Genomic DNA, 20,145 nt, shown 5'->3' with positions numbered 1-20,145 from the left:
ATTCAAATAACCAAATATATATTCAATGTCCAGGCAAAGTCACTCAACTTAACTGACTCTGCCTGTTAGCTTGCTTGTTTCACGAGAAACATTGCTTTACTAGTATATTTTATCATGGAAAAACACAAACCTAGCGGCTCGTCCGCGTATGGCTCCAGCAGTGCGCTCCAGCGAGTCCGGATCACCCTCTTGCAGGGCTACTACACACTTGTTCACGTCCTCGAGAATGTGATTCTCTGTTAAACAAACGAAAATGTTTACACATTAAATTTTATCCGGAACCTGTCAAAATTATTTGCCTAAGCAGGTATTGATACGACTTTAATGTAACTTGTACACTTCCCTAAATTGTATTATTCTGTTAAATGCAATTAAAATACCGCTTACTTAATGGAATATCATTGTCAACTTAAGATGGCTGTCTCGCTCTCCGAGGCCCTCTCTCTCGCACACTTTGATCGCCCTCGTTTTAAAGTATTAAATAAAAGCTCAATTATTTATAATAGTCCATTTTGTTGTCGTTCATCTTGTTAGGTCTTTATTTCGAAATTTGTGAACACACAGACAAAATTTAGCACACAAAACAGAAAACCTAAATAGATTATTAGAAATTGTACGTATCCAACATTCAACATTCATCCAACAGGTATCTCTTACATAATGGATATCTACTTTTTTTTATAACACGGGTAGGAGGCCACCTGATGCTAAATGATACCTATAGACACTCAACGCCAGAGGGGTTTTAAGAATCGATACGTTCTTTTGTTGAAGAAGTCGAATGGATTCAGAAATACTTCAGTGGGCAGCTGGTTCCACTTAATGTGCGTGCGTATTAAGTACACTTGTCAGAAGTGAAACTTCTTTGTAAATTATTATTACTAAGGTAAAAGCTCCAATAGATGTATTTGTATATCTATATTCACACTGTGTACGCACTGTATACGTGCACAAGACATGCAACAGAATTTCCCTCTAAAGTTCTAATATGTAATTACTAAACGAATACATCAACCAATAGCTGATATTGTTTCTCGATCTCCCTTTCTCACTCTCACTTAATCGCTCTCTCCCTTTTCTTCGACAAAAATGCTACACATCTGCGTATTCATAAAAATTTTACCCTCATGCGCCTAAGGAAGTTTCAGTTCAAAAAAACGCTCAGCTGTGGAACGACGGACGTCTAGGTGATACGGGTGGAATGTCGTATTCTGCCTCGAGGTCCGATGAAGAAACTAAGCTGCTATTAATCCGAACCTACGTTAGAGTGGCGAACAAGAATAACACTCTTTTTTTCCACCACGTCAGTGATTCTACCGTTATGCTGACGCGGTGGGCGGAGCTTGCAGCTAGTCTCAGCACGAGCGGCGCACAGTTCTCGACAACAAATTTCCCCCCTCATACAGTCTTTCCGGTCAGCTTTCTCTTCTGAATTGAATTCATCTCGATTCGCACTAACTTTGATCTAAGTATTTTGTAACTATAGACGTTTCCGTTCTACGCTGTCTCGCCTCACGCGCACCTATATCGGTACTGGAGCAACTGGGCCCTCAAGAAACTCACCGCTAACGGCCAAGAAGTCATCAATCGTGGTCAGATCATCCACGGCGTCGGTCAGAAGTCGTACGGCGGCTTCCCAAGCGCGCCCGAAGGCACGTCCGTTCTCCTGGGCGACGCGCGAACGGCTTCGAGCCGCGAGGACGCGACACGCATTGATTACCTGGTTTCAATCGAATAATAACGAATTATTTTTCAGTCGAAGGGCTTGCGTATAAAATAAACATTTTCAAGAGCTTATTGATAGATATTGTTCATAATTCATAAAATATATATTAAAAGATCCCTGAAGAGGTAAAAGAGAGCTGAGAGAACATACCTGAGGGCAGAGAGCCTCGATCTGTCCGGCTGCGTGTCTCACCATTTTGACGCCGTCTTCGTTGTTAGACATCGAGCACACGAGGTTCGCCACCTGAAGTCAAGAAGATAGAGACAAATGTCAACAATCTGTACTCAATATTACACTATGGTAATAAAATTATAATTTTTTAACGATATTCAAAAAAATTGAAAAACTGCACATTGAAAATTTGAAAGTTACAATGTAGTCTAGGCAAAAAATAAAAATATTACACTTACAAAAAGAGAAAGTAAAATGTTAATACAAATTACAGTAATTCCCAATTCCTATAACAAGGTAGACCCAAACAGCGTTAAAAAAATCGCGTCGTAGGATTATTTTCGTAAAACCATTTGCACATTTAAAAAACTAGGAAAACTAATTTTATAAAGTTATTTAATTTACTTTTATAAAACAATTGAAATGGGTTCAAAACACAAAACTAATTATGGACTTGACTGATCATTATTAATTTCACACTACAGTACCGCGTTATATGGAGGACGGAAACCGCGTTATAGGGGTACTGTATAGATTTAACGTATTTAAAACTATTTATTAGAGTTCACTTGAAATAATTCCACGAATAACTAATTTATCAAATTATCTTTTAGGTTTAGGTCGAACTTTACTCATGTATGATAAGCCCTGGTTCTTAATCTTCTGTAACATAAGAAACGTGAAAACTCTCTGAATAATCTTTAAAGTAATTATTTATTTATTTTTTAATCAGTTTTATTAATATATAACAACAAAACAATTATACTAAACATATAGCCAAAGATGGAATACAATATTTATAAAATAATATTGAAAAAGTTAATAAAACTTATTAAACATTGTTTACGCAATAAAGTAATATAGTACTTTACTATACACACTATTTATAGTCCACGATCTATAAGTCATTACTGATAAAACAATGGAGTTTACATGCATATAAAATACAAATACATTTTTATGTGTGTTTGTGTGTATTTCAACTGACCTCGACAAGTTTATTAGCGTGTTCGGTGAAGACGACGGCGTACTCCTCCACCTCCTTCTCGTTGCCGTTGCGGGCCGCCTCCATCAGGACCAGCAGAGGCACGTTGGTCTCCAGGAAACTGAAAAACGATGATACTGATATTCATCGTGTCATTACAATTCCAGTTATCTTGAATTACCGGATCCCGTGACAGATGACAGTTGACAGATGAGTTTTTGTCAATTGTCATATGTAATTGAAGTTAAAGTGTTATATTAATAATAAATTAACAAACATAACTGCACCTTGTAAATGGCATAAAAAAATAAAAATATATCAGTGGCGCTACAACCTTTTTAGGCCTGGTCCTCAGATTTCTGTATCTGTTTCATGATCAGTTGTAGTGCCCTATGGCCTACTTATTTTGTTTGGTAATAAACCTAAAAATAACTTGTACCTATAGTAAATTTTAAATTTGAATGAGCAGACGGACGGGACGAAGCGTGTTTTATATAGTTAATTTTGTTGAGTCGTGCGCCGGCTCAGGTAGCGCGCAAGCGAGATCGCATGTTATTGCCATTATATTCGCACGCGGCTACCTGAGCTGGCCCGCGGCGACCAGACCGCTTTCGCACTCCGATATTGATAGTTTTAAATTTTGATAATTATTTGCTTGCGCCAAGAAAATACTACTCCGCTTAATTTTATTTCTGTTATATGTATGTGCTATTTCTTCTACTGAACTTTCTACTCCTTGCTTATATTTCTGTGACGTGTACTGTGTACAATAAACTTTATTTCTATATTGTGCACTTGGGATTTTTAATTGTATCCAACCTACATCACACCCACTATACAGTTGTCAATCTAATAGGCAATAGTTGATCAGCTTCCTTTGCCTGACTCACGCCGTTGACATTTTGGGTAAGCCAGTTTCCTCACCTCACCACTCAGACAGAAAGTCGCACGATGAAGCCGCTAGGCCAACATGCTCATGCAAAAACTAATTTAATTATAAACAATATAAATATAGTATAATCATTATAATTGTAACCTGTCAGACACATGATCCACCACAGCCTTCCTCAGCTGCCGGCGCAAGTCGCGAGTCTTACGGCACATGTGCTCCAACGCCCGTTCCAATCCCTCGGACTGTTCGGCACGACCGGCCTATAAGTTAACTTTATTTCAGATACTAGGCACATTAAAATACAATTATGTAGCACTGTTCATTCCTTTTTTTATACAACGGGTAGGAGGCACTCTTAGTGTTAAGTGATGACACTCTCATTGCCAGACGATTCGCAGGTGCGTCGCTAGCCTTTTAAGAATTTGTACGCTAAGTCGATTGAGTATTTTGGGAAAGGCCTCCAAAATTCCGGTATTCCTGTCTGTGTCACCTGTGTTTACTTCACCTGGTCAGTACACCTTCTTTAGGTATATGCATTTGTATGTGACTCGCTAAATTTGCCAACCAAGTTTAAGTTTAAGATCATCTTAGATCGTTTTTGAGGAAACCTTCGATTTTGCTTTACATATACATTTTGTTTTGACATGTGACATTAAAACATAGATATATAGAGAAGTATGATCACTTACATTGGTCATATATTCGTGGAGCAACTCCTGCAAAGCCTGACGCACCGCGTTACACTCGGCCACTATGCGCTCGCGACGCTCGTCTCTGGAACATTAACGATCAATAGTCAACTATCAATCTATATCTCAAAATTATGGGTGTAATGGAGATAATTAAATGCAAACACGATTTGACAGAAATAGACAAAAGAATACTTTAGTAAAATAAGTGACAATAGACTGCGTACGCAGTCAATCTTACAGAAAGAGAGGCACACTCATTTGTGGCAAATTGGTGGATGAAAATTGATGATGACCACTCACCGCGTACAAGAGCTGTCGGCCATAAGCGCTGCACCAGAAATGATGGATTCAAGTCTCTCCTCGAGCGACGGACGCGTCCGCAACTCGGAATACGCCAACGGCTCCATCACCATACGCTCCTGAATTTTAAAAAAAAGTAGAAAATGTTATGATAGGAAAGAAAAGGAAGGAAGGAAAAAAGATGACACAATTAAAAAATATAAACTAACACTAACATTCAAAAATCATCATTTAGTCAAAGGGTATGTGTCGTAGAAAAATTATTATATTTTATAAGTATCAATAAAAAAATGATAAAATCCTTAGAAATAATGTATTTTTAACCAAAGATAGCAACACCAACTGTGACATATCAACAGAGCTTATAAAAAAAACATTTCTTCATCTTTTTGGCTCTGGCATGGTTTGAGTTTATAATCCAATTTTAGTGTGTTACAAATAACAAAGAATATTTAGTTTCACTTAAATCAGTGGATATATATGACTATACTATATAGAACTTACGTCAAAATCATCCAAAGCCTGAGCCAATTCTCCAGGACCCTCCACTGGGACACGGTTAGTACCTAAAAATAACCCAAAATTCTAAATAAATATATAATAAGCTGTAGTTGAATATTAAAACCTGCTGCATTATGACAAAACTATAAAAAAATAAGACAAAAATGGGTAGAGATCTTTTTTTAATGAAAGCTTGTTCAAATGTTAAAAATATATACTTAATACTTAAAATGTATGGGTTGCCCGATCTTCTAGGCGGCTTTAGTTATAAATAAGGTCATCTGTTTGGATTCCGTCTTTGGATTTATTAATGAGTTTTGTTATTTATTTACACAATAAATAATAAAATTCTCCTTCACTTACTTTTAATAACATAATTATATTGAAAATAGCATTAATTTTTTTTTACAAATAGAAACCCGGCTTACGGGACAAAGCAAAGGCTTCCCGAAGCCTGAGAATAATTCTGTTTTTTCAAATTGTAAAATATACCTTCACAAATGGCAATAAGGACGACATTAGCAATTAATATAAATAAATAATTATACAATCAGCGTCGTCTTACCAGTATTAGGAGTGGGTCTGCCCTGAGCGACAGCCGAGATGGTGTCAACGGCGGAACACACAGCACGAAGCACGAAATCACGGTTGGCCTTTGCAGCAGCCAATTCCGGGTGACGAACGTATACCTTGAAAAGTTATAAAGAACGCTCACTCACAGTCTACATTTCATTAGGAAAATGCTTGTTGAATTAACAATGAAACAATGTGGCCTTTCATTGTAATTCTGGAGTGCCTTCAACTGCCAGTATTTGTAACACAGTAATTGCCAGATAAGTAAAGATTTCCCAAATGCCCCGATGTGCAGTCATGGAATTTATGCACAACAAATAATATTTAAATTAGAAGATTTAATGTAATTTAGAAATTATTTTAATAAATTTAATACCTTAGAGGCAGTGAGTAGCATAGTTGAGTGCTTCTTCAGAACAGCCCTGGCTGCGGCAAGCTCGTCCTTCATCCTTGGCTCCTTGAGTTCCTTCTGCCTCTTAGCCGCTTGAGCAGCCAATTCACTGGCAGAACGACCAAATTGACGAGCACTCTCTATCAGCTCAGATTGAGAGGAAGCAGATTTCAACTTGTCAAGATCTTTTTCCACCTGAATTTATATTACGAACAAAATTAGTTTCTAAAACTTTGGGATTCTTAGGCCCATTGTTTAATAATATGTGTTAAGCTTCTTCTTCATTCCCAATCAGCAGAATTTTTCAAATTCCCTCTGCTAAAACCAACCTAGGCAACTCTCCTTTGAATTCTTCACAGTTATATGGAGTCAACAGGATTATCCGGACCTGGATATAGCTAGGTGGTGAACTTCTTTAAAGAAAGCCTTTCAAGCTCTTCTGTTTTGCTGGTAAGTATTATTTACTATTATTTTTATTTTGTTTTTTGTAACATTTATGTTGACCAAATTTGTCATACATTACAAAATATAGGTTGTAACATATACTTTAGATATAGCATTATGTATGATGTGGTAAACTTCAATAAATAAGTAAATCTTAGGTATAAATTACCCCTTAGTGATAAGAGTATGAATTTTGTAATGCAAGCACCTTATGCATAAATAATAGTATTTATTTTAGTTATTAATTCTCAAAATACACTAGTTGTGATGAAATGTTTGTATTATTTAATAAACATGATATAGTATAATATAAATTTATTTGTTTCTGATATATTACAAACTTACTATTATTTATTTATTTACAAACAGACATACTATATATAATTTGTATAAAAAGAAATAATACAATTTGAAAGAATATAAAAACTTACCATTCTCTGTTTAGACAACAACAGATGTACATCCACCATATCAGCAAGAATAAGCAGGCGAGTGACAGCAGAGAGCAGGCTGCGAGCGGCTCTAACCATACTGGAGCGGACAGATGATGCACACGGCTCCTCAGAGAACTCACGAGCTGCCAGACTCATAGCCGCCCCTGCAATTATCAAGATTTTATAAATTACCAAAGACTAATACATGACTCTTATAGAATTTGTATAATTGTGGTATACAAAATCTATAAGAAATAAAGCCTCATTCTTAAACATACAACCAAGATTTTTGTTTAAATATATGGCATAGTTTAAAATCTATAGTAATATGACAAATACAATGTAATTTAATGTAGTCAAACTAATACTCACCAGCCTTTCTAACTTGTTCAACTGCAGCCAGCATTTCCTGGGTGATTTCTGGGTTCTCATAAGCAATTGTCTGTCCTCTTTCTATGAAGATTTCTGTAGCTCTCTCTACAGTTGCTACTAAGGCACTGGCTCTTTTAGATTTGCCAGCTGAAATTAAAAAAAAAACTAGCTTTCATATTTTGCAAAATATATGGTTATGTTTTATTTAAATATTATATGGTTTATCATCAAAGATAGATTGTGTTATGCCCACATATGTATGGACATATGATATGTTTCATCATAACAAATTTCTTAGTGTCTATGGTTGCTTACCCATTTTCATTAATAAGCAAGTATGATAAATCTAATTGATTATCATATATATCATAATCTACTCACGTCGTTTCTTTTTAGCTGCCTTATCCTTGCTGTTAACAAGGGTAGTAACCTGCAACACCAATGGCTCAAGGGTTCTCTCAACTGACATGGTACGTATCTCCAAGTTTTTAGGATCCCATTTCAGGGACAAAGTCCCAGTTGTGTCATAGGGGTCAGCCATGGTTGTCATTCTACAACAAATAACATACAGAACTAATATTTAGAATATGTATGTAGTTTCTTTTTTACAAAAAACTTTAAATTATTTCTCAGGTCACGCAGTACAGTCTTCACTTTTCACTGGCTTAAATAGTCATAGTAGCTAAGACATTTTTAAAGATAAGATTATTTTTATATAGCAAACCTATAGTTCACCATAAGATTTTAAGAAAAAAATAAATCTATGGACTATTCAATATTGAAATTAAAACAGATTTATTCATATTGTTATATGTAAGAGAACTATTAGAGAGATTTGTGTTTAGATGGTTAGGAAATCTGAGTTTCCTTCTCTAAAACTTAATCATTACTGCCATATCTTCACGGGCGAAACAATAGAAGCTTTACTTAGCAGTATATTCGTGACTCATAAAACAGATCACTGAATAAGAAACAAAAAGTAACAAAGTTATTTACAAATTAGTTATAATTTAGCGAATGATATTTGAAATTACCTTTAACTTGATAAAAACACAGTTATTTTAACAATCAACAAACAAATTGGAAAGGCTAAATAATACGCCCAGTTTAAAAAGTAGGTCAATTCGATAAGACTACATCAATAAATAATATCATTATAATTTGTCGTATAATATATTGACTTTTATGTTTAGAAAGACATACCTTATGTAGAAATGCCGCCTAGCACTAACACTTGGAAATTAGCTTTAATAATACGTTACAACACTAGAAAGCTCACAAAATACACACACGAAAACGAAGAGCTTTAAAATTAGGAATAGAAAGCATAGAAAGGTGTGTCAAAAACAATTCAATATGCACAGACTACCAAGAGGAGACTATGTTGCCAATTTGAGACTGGAATTTCTGATGATATATTTGTCAATTATGACAATGTAACTTTATAAGTGCTACGAAAATTACTTATAGTGGGATGTTTTACTGTGTAGTAGAAGAGTTGTAGATTGAAGACATTTAGGAGAACTTGAAAATAATTTCTCTCGCATGAGATGAAAGTGGGTTTCCGACATATTCACAAAAACATTTAACAAATCTCATACTTTGATTTGACGGGTGACACTTGACATATTCATATGAAAATCTCATTTGTTAAATTTTTGTTTTATGCCATGAGATTCCAGATTAAGTCCAGATTCAAGATTTAATTATCAGATAAAAAGGAAGAGCTCAAACTGCTTTTTCGAGTTGTTTATTACAAGTTAGCGGCTTCTAAAATGGATTTGTAAAGATTTAAATCGGAGACTAAAAAGGTTTTTTCCGCCTTAACTTTTTAAGGAATAATCCTTTTAAAATCCACCATAATATGAAAGCATTTGAAAGCAAATGAGCATAACATTTGAACAGCTTTCTCCAATATTAGTTATATTATTAAATCTAGTCAAGATAAAAAAAACTTTGGAAATGTTGTAATAGAACAAGAAATATATTTATGTAGTATCCGTATTGACAAGTGCAATAATATTCATAAAAACTTTATACGATTATAGATTAAATGCTTCTTCAATTTCATCTATTGGATCTATAGTAGAATCATTCACTCTTGAAAATGGGAGTGGCGGACCTAAAAATATTTTCTTAAGATCTTCTTGAAACCTATCATTCAGCTGTTTCATTTTAGGATTATCACCAACTTCATTTAATATAGAATTATTTAAAAATCTTCTAAGGTCGACTTGATTAATCATTGTTGGTTGATGCGTAGTTTTTAAACTCATAAAAGGCTCCATGAGATATTTTGTATCATTGTGTAATTTCATCGTTTCCTGATTTGATATACTTCGAGTGCTGTTAATCGTAATGTTACCATCGTTACGCTTTATTCCAGTTATTTGACTTTTAAATACAGTGTTATTGGCTTTATAATTTGCATAAAAAGATGTTGTTTCAGTGAAATTTGATGTGGGTCTACTTGTATTTCTCGAGGATAGTATGTTTACTATTTTATCTGTTGTTAATGTTTCTGTGTCTCTAGTGCGTTTAGTTGTAATATTTTCAAGAAGTTTAGTTCCTTTCCAAAACGCTAGAGTTCCATAGGTCTTTGGTGTTAATGTAGTTGCTACAGTTGTATTAATATTTGTATCTTCTGTTGTACCTAATGTTTCCAAGTCGTTACTTTTTCTAAATCCACCATGAACCATTTTACGTGTTTGTTGGTTTCGCAGTTTGTATAAACTTCCAAAATGGTCTACTTCAGCTTTGTCTCTAATTTGAAATTCTTTTTTAGGCATTTCTTCAGATTTAAAGGCTGTTGTAGCCTTAATAGTTTTTGCACTTTTATTTTCTTCGTGTTTGAACGTCGAAAGATTTGATTTTATCCTAAACATAAATTAAATTAAAATCATTACATTTTTGAGAACTTTAGTTAAATTATATTTTCAAGTTAAAGTAATTGCAGTTCACAAAACATTTTAGCAAAACATTAACAGTGAAACATGACATACGTTATAATATAACTAGATAAATATCTTATTTAAGGGTGATTAAATTTTTCATCAGCTTTACTTACCTGAACCGCTTTATATGCGAGTTTTGAGAGTACGTGAGTGTAGGTTTTGTTGATCTATGTAAACTGATATCTTTATTAGTATTAATTCTACTTATTAGATCTTGTGTCATCTTTTTTTTCTTTCTTTTTTCCTTCTTTCGTTCTTCTATATTGCTCATTCTTTCTTTACTTCTCTTGTCATTTCTTAAATAATCGGTGGATTTTTTATTTTTTCTATTTGATCTTGTCATATAACTTATGATCTCAGGATAAAGTGTAACAAAAGTTCTATGGCGTTTACTCTTTGTTTTCCTATGCATTGTAAATGATTTACTTTTTTCATAATAATTATTACGGTCTTCGTTATCGTGATTTGAAAAAGATAATTCACTTTCTCCCTCTTTGGGCTTTCTAGATTTCCTTTTTTTTATTGTACTTTTCGTGTGTTCACTATTATGTTCATCTTGAGACTCTTCATAGTCCATTTTGAGATCTAGAATATCATCTGAGTTGGTCAAACTGGTGTTGACTTTAATTTTCCTATTTTTAAATCTTACTTCCCCCTTCTCTTGAATTTCGTTTACTTCATTTGAGTTAATCTGGTACTTATTTTCCTTACTGTTTCGATTTACATATGTATCTCTTTTGGCATTACTAACATCTTTTAAAATATCAAGGTCATACAATTCGTCATTATCTTCTAACGCTTTCTTTACTTGTCGATCCCATTTATAATCCTTCTTCAGATTATGTACAGGTATCTTTAAATCTTTATAAAATGTTTTAAACATGTGCCTTATTTTTCGCCAATTTGAATAATTAAGATTGCAAATATAATCTTTAATGAGAGATCGTATGCTTTTCTCAACAACCGTGCGAAGCGTTATTGTTGGCTCCATTTGCCGACGTCTGTAAAGCTGTAAGTAATTTAAAATACTTCTAAATCTCTCTTGAGTGCGTCTTTTGACTAAAGAATTGAGATAGTTATAAATCCTACGTCTTGTTTCTCTCTTAGTCCTCAGTTCTCTTAAAATGTTTTCTAAAGCTCTTCTAATTTCCGTTACTGGTAAATTTCTTGCGTCCGAAAGTTTGTCAGCAAAAAAACTTCTTAAGCTGAATTCGTCAGTTATTTTAACTTCGCAATTTCTATAGTCGTGTTCATTTATTTCTGTATCAAGTAGTTCTATAAAATATGCTAAGTCTAGATCGTTATATGATTTTAGTACATTAATGGAGTTTTCTATGAATTCTGTAAAGGTCAGGGAATCGAATCGCCTGGTCTGATAATCATTGCCTTGATATGAATTATCTATAGTCTCTTTTATGTTACTCAAGAAGTCTTTGACAGTTTCAACGAATCCAACATCTGTTTCATTGTTGAATTCAAATACAGTTTCTAGCGCTAAGTTGACGCTTCGTGGTCTTGCGCACTCATTGGGACCTAAGAATGAAAATTTTCAGTAAATCAAAAGTACAATTTGTTAGATTATATCAAACGAGTAGCTTCATTTCTTATATTGATTTATGCAACTAAGAGTAGGTGTTATAAGATGAACATCAAGGAAATTTTTAAAAAATTAAGGCATCTTTTTCAAAATTGGTTAAAACCTGAAGGTTTTTGATTCTAACTCATATCTTTAATTAATTGAATAAATTATGTACATAATAATAATAATATATTACAAACCTAGAAACAAAAATAGAAAGTACGGAATAAAACGCATTTTCGAACTATAAAAAATAAATAGAATTTTATGGTAATCATAAAAATAAGTAGGTATATGTATTGTTGATGCGGTTAAAAATACATTTTGTGACTGTTTGTCATCAAAAAATATTTAACTAATTTCAGAATCAGATTTTTATTCCAACTCGAATAGTAAACCTAAAAAACCCCAAAGATATGCCCCATAAGTAAGTATCTCGGTATATAAGGATATATTTTGGTAAGACTATATGTTTTACCATTTGAAATTCAACAAAATTGTTTCGCGATACTAAAAATCTTACTGTTAGATCAATGTTTATTTTTTATATTTAAACAAAAGACGTATATTTATATTGACGACTATACAAATGAACCAATATGAGCATACTAGAGCTAAAATCTCTGTTAAATGCCAATCAAACTCATACCGTTTACAGTTATATTTGATATTATTTTCTTATCGGCTGGTATGTAATCCTATTGTTAAATCTAGTTTATCTTCTATGTAGAAGAATACGTCTTTGTATATGCTCGTTCTGGGATGTGTACGTCAACTCGAAGGACACGAAACTTAAAATCATTTTCTATCTTAGCCTCTAGCACTCAGTAACTATAAATAGTAATTATAAGAACGGAAGCACAAATTTATTCGATAGATTCGGGTTATCATATACTTTGTATATGTTGCTTCCTCGATACGAATATCTTAATATTGATTATACTAAAGTGGAAATTTAGGTTACTAGAAAAAAGCTAGTGGCGCTTCTGTATCTGATTCATTATTGGTTTTTTTCTTAATAGGTGATTTGTGTGACACATTAGGTGTAATTCTTCACGATATTGCTGTTAGCTGTTATTCGAACACAGGACCTCATGGCATGGCCAACATTATTCTGTATCTACTTGGTAGTTTTAGGTCACCAGGTACCTACTTTTAATAAAAAAATATTATGCAAAATACTAATAAGGTAACACAATTGGTTTCCAGCTACCAAACCATGGACTATCAAAAGCAAATATCTGCTAAACGTAACAGATATAAAAACAGGTAAAGCGATAAGAAAAAATAACTTTCACGACTACAATTTCGACGACTGGGAGGAGACAACGCCATTACTCTACTTCGATGATACAAACGACACAATGAATAAAACAACAGTAAATTCTACAGCAATTCATGAGACTGAAAGTCTTGTAACAGATATAACGACTGAGGGAGCGGTAAATTCAGATGATACAACAACAGCTGTTGATGATGAAGAAGCGAATATCCCAGAAACAGCTGCACCTTCAAACACAACCGTTAAAGATGTGTTAGAACACTATTTGACTACAACAGAAGGGGACATTTGGACTACGGACATTCATGTTATTAATAATAGTAAGTGTATGTAGTAGGTTTTGTGAACATTCAACAGGTCATATCATAGATAATATGTTATATTTTGCTTTACGAATATATGGTGTTACTAAAGTAACAGTCTCCAGACAAATGATTTTTGATATTATGGAATATCAGCTATACTCTGCGACAGGGGCCGTTCTATTTAAGGGCTTTTTGGGCTGCAGACCAGAGTCCCTACTGAAAACAATAGGCGATATTTTTAATTAAAAACAACTATCTGAAATTTAAAAAAATCCAATCCTTAAACTTTATGTTAGAATCTCTGAGATCGATTAACCCATGATAGATCGTATTCATTTAAGGAATATAAAAAAGCTTTGATTTGAACGATTCAATATAGAATAAGCAGCTCCTGGATGATTTCTAGGTGTCCATGCGTTAGCCCTTAGATCTTGCAATTTCTGTTTTCTTTGGACTCTACTAAAAACAACAGTTATATTACTATAAAATATTGTTATTAAACTAATGAACTTGCAGCCTGAACTATATAGGGTTGAACGCACCGATGGTGTTAGTAGTTAAAACAGACAGAATATGCCTGATTAGCGAATATTTTATAACTGGGAGCAAACGGGGAGGAGACCTAATGTTAAGTGAAACCCCGCCCATGGACACTGACATTGGCAGAAGGGTCGCAAGTGAGATGCTAGCGTTTTAAGAATTGCTAGTCTCTTTGAAATAGATCGGTGGGTAGCTGGTTCCACATAATAATCTTGAACTCCCAACTCTAATGTAACACGTCTTACAGCAATATCTACAATGGGAACACAACCAACAGTCGACCCGTTACTTTTACAAGTGAAGGCTGTAATGGAAGCTCACAAATTTGGCTACTTCACCTCGTTATTGATAGTTTTTATGTGGATCGTAGGTTCTATGGACGAGAAACCTATAGAACCATTGAAGGATGCGATTTATCAGGAAATTCAGGGGTATCAAGTTTTTTTTTCATTTTACAGGATGTTAAGTGATACCGCCGCCCATGGACACTCGCAAGTCTTCTTAATAATACGATATTCGTAAAGCTTTCAACTAATATTTTACAAGAAGAACTCTCCTACAATAATTTTAAGAGATTATTAAAATAGTTAATAATAAACATCTCTGTATTGATAATTAAAATTGTATGCAAGACAGAACGTTTTTAATACATATTTCACGCCAAAGGACATAGCGAACAAATTCTACACAATCATAGTGATTTAATTCAATTCAAATAAAAAAATGAATGCATAAATATTAGGTCCTTACATATGAAATTGGCGTTTTGTATGGGAGGAACAAAAAGTCGAATATTTTTAAATATAATATATTTAATTAATCAAAGTATGAACCATTGTTTTCTATGCACTTTTGCCATCTCATAGGTAGTTCATTGATCCCTTTACTAAAAAAAACCAGTCGGACGGGAATCAATAAAATCTGTGAACGTGATTTGGACTGCCCCATCAGAGTTAAATTTTTTCCCTTGCAAGAAGTTGTCCAAATTTCGAAAAGAATAGTAATCTGTTGGAGCAAGGTCCGGGGAGTACGGAGGATGTCTGAGACATTCCAATTGAAGCTCTTCTAATTTGGTTGCCGTCTGTTGTGCTGTGTGTGGTCTAGCGTTGTCGTGAAGTAGCAGTGGCGTGGAGTGATTGACCAGCCTAGGCTGTTTAGCCGCTAGCTTTTCCATCATGGTTTGCAATTGCTGACAATAGACATCAGCCGTAATAGTCTGGCCAGATTTGAGAAAACTGCAATGAACAATACCGGCACTAGTCCACCAAACGCTTACAAGTAACTTTTTTGAGGTTAATTTTCGCTTGGCAGGATTTGGCTGGCTGGCCAGGATCCAACCATTGCGCTGAGCGCTTCCGATTATCGTAAAGAATCCATTTTTCATCACAGGTAATGATTCGGTTTAAAATACCTTCATTATTGTGCCGGTTCAGTAATGTAACGCAGCAGTCGACGCGCGTTTGCCGGTTCAGTAATGTAACGCAGCAGTCGACGCGCGTTTGCCGGTTTGCTTCAGTCAATTCGTGAGGTACCCACCTTTCAAGCCTTTTAATCTTCCCAATTTGCTTCAAGTGAATTAAAACAGTTTTATCACTAACACCGCAGCCTGCAGCTAACTCGGACGTGGTTTGCGATGGATCCGCTTCCACAATAGCCTTCAATACTTCATTATCAACTTGGGTCTCAGGCCGTCCACGGGGCTTGTTCTGCAGGTCGAAATTTCGAGAACGAAAACTTTGGAACCAAAATGAACTGTGTTTTCTTTTGCAACATGACCGTCATACACATCATCGACTCTTCGAGTCGTTTCCGCAGCACTAGTGCCACGGCGGAACTCGTACTCGTAAATAATACGATACTTTAAGTTTTCCATTTTGTAAAATCAGTGACGCAAACAGAAAAAAACAAATGAATGACGGTCATCGAAGCACAAATACATGAGTAAATAGCTGTACAAATTTGAATTTGGAATTCCTAACCAAAGAGGAGGTATTTGAGGTCAAAGTGGCCAGTATGACAAAACGCCAATTTCATATGTAAGGACCTAATATATACATGTATGTGTTATATATAGTATGTTTTGCATCATCGTTGCAAAATCTATTATATTTTTCAGCAATATGGGTAATACAGAAACTTTGATTTATGGGAATCTTAGTTCGCGATAAGTCTCGTCTACTGAATCTCACCCTATGAAGAAGAGTATTGCGAGCTCTTACCGTGTATAAGGGTAGGCAAATAATTTTAAAATAAACAAAATGATCGAGCAAAGGCTAGTGTAGTGACTCAGTTTCCGTACTTAGCGTTTGTATCGATAAGAGTTAAGTCCTAAATAAGCCTCCTTCGACAAGTTCAAAAGTTTCCTAGGCATTTCACAGGCTTCACGGAGGTACTTTCTGTTCGATGGGAAGCCACAGCCACGCCGTCCAGGACTACGTGGATGAGCAAAGGCTAATAACTATTTTTGTTTCAGTGCACAATCCAGAGGTCGCCTAAATATGTTTGGTCCCTTGGCAGAGGCTGTTTTGTTAGATATTGCAGAAATGATCGCACGACTACCTGCAGACCAAATAAAAAGTAAGATTTCGCAATGATCATATATTGTCATAAATAACACGTTTCATTGAAAGCCAAGCCATTTGGTTAAAAACCATTTTTTGCCCTGCATGGAACTTTAGGTTAATTAACGCTAAGCCGAATCACAAAGCAGTTCTTTAAAGCATTTGTCTGGGCACGGTCTGTTTTATTAACAAGTGGCTTTTCCTCTGAGCTTTTTATTTGGATCTTATTTTGCATATAATTTAGTAAGAGTGACTTACAGTAAATTGAACACAATGTTTATAACAAAAAGTCATATAGTTGTGATGAACAAATGTGTTTGGTCTTTCATACGGACTAAATTATAATCTTCATTACCTACTTCATCGCCATGCAGGTGAAAATGTTTAAAGGGCTTTTTTTATATTGTTTTAACAACATAGTAGTAAACCACATATTTTTGTATAGGTCAAGCAGCAGCCTACCACGTCCAATACATAAATAGACGAACAAGATTCTCCCCTCAAACAAACGCAATTTTCGATGTGTTGGATAGTGCCTTCGAAAGTAGCGATGCTATGAGTGTTTTATCCTGTTTTGCTGATATTCAAGCATTTCCCAACGCAACTAAAAAAGTTGAACACATTTCTAGAGATTTGATAGAACATGCGTTTTTCATCCCATACAGTAGAATCAGAGGAACGGCGAAGGAAAAAATATTGATGTTGGAATTGGAGAATGCTATTAAGATTCGGATGACAGGATCTGTTAGGAGACATCAGGTTAAAAGTATGTAAATTGTTATAGTTAAAAGGTTAGTATGTGATTTTTTTAATCTTAGCCACCTTCCATATGGTTCAGATCAGATTTTATTGTCTTTACAATTAATCGCAATCCTTCCGACTGTTATTACCTACTTTTAGCCCACCTATAGCTGTTTCGATCCCGTTATTTCTATTCAAGACGTATTAAAAATAATTTAAACTAGTATTTCCTGATATTAGTGCATACAACAAAAAAAGAAACATACTCTTTAGATATTTAATATGACTGTAGATTTACGTAATTGCCAACTTTCAATAATTATTTTTATTTAATTATATCCATACAAATACTTTTGTATTCGTAATATTATTGACACTGAATAAGGAAAATAGTAATTGAATTGATTACAGAAACTTATCTTAAGCAATCTAAACTACGTAATGGTAAACCATCTGATAGACTACAGAGAAACCAAACTAAAATCAATAAATACAAGAAAATGAGTAGCAAAGAACAAGGTAGACAAAGACCAAAAACCAAAAAAGAAATTTCGAAAAATGATAAAAATATTCGTCTGGTTTACTACTTATTTGACGATCTTGGATTTGACACCACAAAGTCAACGTCGACTACTGATGTTGATTTGGACTATCTTCGAAATAAAACAATAATGGTAGAATTAAAGGAGAGGATGAAATTGTATAAGAAGAAATTTAGGGTGAGATAAGTCTCGCAATACCTAGTTCACTTCTTTATCTATTCTTTCTTCATAAGCTGAGATTAATTATCTTTATTGGCCTTCTGTTTCATTGATCATTTAGGCAAGCAGGTGAACAACCTTCAGTTGTTAAAATACACCAAACTAGCAAAACTCCATATTCCCCATAGCGTACAAGTTACGGAATCTCATAACAGTAAAGTCCTTAACTTTAAGTCCTTATTATCAGATAATACGAAAAAAAGAGAATCAAACAGGTATACAGCGTGGTAAAACAACGACGACAACCACAACAACAAAGAAGCCGAAAATGCGAAAGAGCAAATACTACATCCGAAAATACGTTAAAAAGAATTTATATATAATGAAAACCACCACACCATCAACCACAACTAAAAGTAGATGGTTCAGAAAATGGTATCAAGAGAACTCAACTGAGTCCAGTTCATCACATGAAATTGAAAGTAGTATGAAATCATCAATATACTTAAATAATCGGAATTTATTTAAAAAGTCTTCATATACACCAAAAAGAGAACAGACCAAGCGAGAAAATCAATATACTACAGTAAAATTCAAAAATGCTGATTTAAAAATAAATAAAAAAGTATTTCGGAAAATAACCGACATCTCAGATTATTCCAGTTACGAAGACGATTTAAAAGCAAATGTCCGAGATGCTATTGTCCATGGAAGGGACCATGATCTTAGTCTTTTCAAAGATAAACGAAGATACGATAAAGTAAAATCATTAGAAAGTTATAGCAATGAAGAGCCCATTATAAAAGCGAATGTATATAAAGCATTTGGATATGGCAACAATTTTGCCGACAGATTAAAAAAATTGAAATAAAGTAATAATTGTTTTTCCTAATAAATTAAACGTAATATATTAACTTTGCGTTTAAAATTTCAAATTTAAAATTCGATATAATTTTATGAAATGAAATGACACAACCAACCAGACGTATATAACATGTTTAAATTATTTTGCACATAATGATACAAAATTTAACCCATAGTGCTACTGATTCCAAATATCTGAAACAAAACTTTAAGTTGTTTTAATTCAGTTAAAAATAAGTTTCTTCTTGGAAATAAGGTAATGCTATACCATATTGTATATATATGGTATATATACCTTATGGCTGGTAACTTATACATAATTATTAATGACATGTGATATTAAAGTGTCATCATACTGATTTATAAAATATATTATGCAATCTCTAAAGAAAACGCTTAACTCTTTTTGTGTAAAACCACCATCTCATTCATAAACTCGGATAATAATATGATAAGATTCACTTCCACTACATTCATTCAATTCTGCGAATTTTATTCAAATCTAAAGCCTCAATCCCTAATGGAGCAATCACGCGCAGTTTCCGTTTCATTGAAACCACCAAAATAAATAACAAAAGAATTCCTATAATGTGAATAATAAAAGCATGAGCTCCATACTCTGTACTTTATAGAATACTTACGGTACAAGTATCCGATCTGTTTGTCTACGTATAGAATAGTTTTTACTGTTTGGCAAGCATTGGCGCCAATAATTGTAACAAGCGTGACAAGTGCCTTTAACCGAATTCAAAGATTTCGATATGGTCAATGGGACAGTCTTTTTGTGTTTCTATCTTTAGATTGATACTTATATTAATAAGTCGAATGAATTGGGGCAGTTGTGAGTTTTGAAATCTAGTTAGTTATCAGGAGATTCTTGAAATGTCAGACAGAAGACGTTCGTTTATAACATCTACCTATACGTATATACCTATATCAATTTAACATAATTCAATTCTTCTAAGGTACAGCTATATATTTACATTAGGATTGGATCTGTCGCTCCCGGTCATACTAAAAGCTATGATGATGTTTCAAAGCGTTCTGTGAGGCCATCGTAACACTTGAAGAGAACGCCGGGAGGGTTAGGGAGTATAACCCAGATGCCGAACCTCAACGCAAGAAAGATCTGGGAGA

General features: G+C 34.1%; 3 protein-coding genes across 6 annotated transcripts in view; 1 reads left to right on the top strand and 2 right to left on the bottom strand.

Moving 5' to 3' along the window:
* Window positions 1–8,894, bottom strand: part of LOC123715612 (catenin alpha) — a 33,268-nt gene extending 24,374 nt beyond the window's left edge. For both annotated transcript variants that reach the window (XM_045670787.1, XM_045670786.1), the window contains exons 1-14: window positions 8,685–8,894; window positions 7,863–8,032; window positions 7,482–7,628; window positions 7,107–7,273; window positions 6,217–6,426; window positions 5,833–5,956; window positions 5,271–5,332; window positions 4,767–4,885; window positions 4,464–4,548; window positions 3,919–4,034; window positions 2,886–3,003; window positions 1,877–1,969; window positions 1,564–1,720; window positions 131–236 (exon numbers count right to left, since the gene is read on the bottom strand). In XM_045670787.1, coding sequence (XP_045526743.1) covers window positions 131–236; window positions 1,564–1,720; window positions 1,877–1,969; window positions 2,886–3,003; window positions 3,919–4,034; window positions 4,464–4,548; window positions 4,767–4,885; window positions 5,271–5,332; window positions 5,833–5,956; window positions 6,217–6,426; window positions 7,107–7,273; window positions 7,482–7,628; window positions 7,863–8,031 — 1,673 coding nt within the window. In that variant the 5' untranslated portion in view covers window position 8,032; window positions 8,685–8,894. The remainder of the gene's footprint in view (window positions 1–130; window positions 237–1,563; window positions 1,721–1,876; window positions 1,970–2,885; window positions 3,004–3,918; window positions 4,035–4,463; window positions 4,549–4,766; window positions 4,886–5,270; window positions 5,333–5,832; window positions 5,957–6,216; window positions 6,427–7,106; window positions 7,274–7,481; window positions 7,629–7,862; window positions 8,033–8,684) is intronic.
* A 556-nt stretch (window positions 8,895–9,450) lies between these two features.
* On the bottom strand, window positions 9,451–12,324 carry LOC123715609. The gene is made up of 3 exons (XM_045670781.1): window positions 12,215–12,324; window positions 10,549–11,968; window positions 9,451–10,358 (listed from the first exon to the last, which is right to left on the bottom strand). Exons 1-3 carry the CDS (start codon window positions 12,249–12,251, stop codon window positions 9,524–9,526), a joined length of 2,292 nt encoding a protein of 763 aa, XP_045526737.1. The 5' UTR covers window positions 12,252–12,324; the 3' UTR covers window positions 9,451–9,523.
* An 18-nt stretch (window positions 12,325–12,342) lies between these two features.
* On the top strand, window positions 12,343–19,369 carry LOC123715608. Of its 3 annotated transcripts, none has more exons than XM_045670778.1 (7): window positions 12,343–12,441; window positions 13,224–13,616; window positions 14,389–14,572; window positions 16,615–16,718; window positions 17,148–17,468; window positions 17,855–18,162; window positions 18,392–19,369. In XM_045670778.1, the coding sequence occupies exons 2-7, from the start codon at window positions 13,379–13,381 to the stop codon at window positions 19,013–19,015; spliced, it is 1,779 nt and encodes a 592-aa protein (XP_045526734.1). In that variant the 5' UTR covers window positions 12,343–12,441; window positions 13,224–13,378; the 3' UTR covers window positions 19,016–19,369. The 3 variants fall into 3 exon arrangements, with proteins under 3 accessions (XP_045526734.1, XP_045526733.1, XP_045526736.1); XM_045670777.1 differs by lacking the exon at window positions 12,343–12,441 and adding an exon at window positions 12,750–12,780; XM_045670780.1 differs by lacking the exon at window positions 12,343–12,441 and adding an exon at window positions 12,824–12,841.
* Window positions 19,370–20,145: the final 776 nt, after the last annotated feature.

Source organism: Pieris brassicae, chromosome 10 (genome assembly GCF_905147105.1).
Source record: "Pieris brassicae chromosome 10, ilPieBrab1.1, whole genome shotgun sequence".
NCBI lineage: Eukaryota > Metazoa > Arthropoda > Insecta > Lepidoptera > Pieridae > Pieris > Pieris brassicae.
Note: the sequence above shows the minus strand (reverse complement) of the source record. Positions and strands in the feature narration are given on the sequence as shown.

Bases quoted from the DNA above. Each gene is read 5' to 3' on its own strand.
- LOC123715609 (XM_045670781.1), bottom strand. From the start codon at position 12,251: ATGCGTTTTATTCCGTACTTTCTATTTTTGTTTCTAG. The intron at 11,969-12,214 runs GTTTGTAATATA...TTTCATTCTTAG, and splicing joins CTTTCTATTTTTGTTTCTAG to GTCCCAATGAGTGCGCAAGA. The intron at 10,359-10,548 runs GTAAGTAAAGCT...ATTTATGTTTAG, and splicing joins TCGCATATAAAGCGGTTCAG to GATAAAATCAAATCTTTCGA.
- LOC123715608 (XM_045670777.1), top strand. The intron at 13,617-14,388 runs GTAAGTGTATGT...CACGTCTTACAG, and splicing joins CATTCATGTTATTAATAATA to CAATATCTACAATGGGAACA. The intron at 16,719-17,147 runs GTAAGATTTCGC...ATTTTTGTATAG, and splicing joins ACCTGCAGACCAAATAAAAA to GTCAAGCAGCAGCCTACCAC.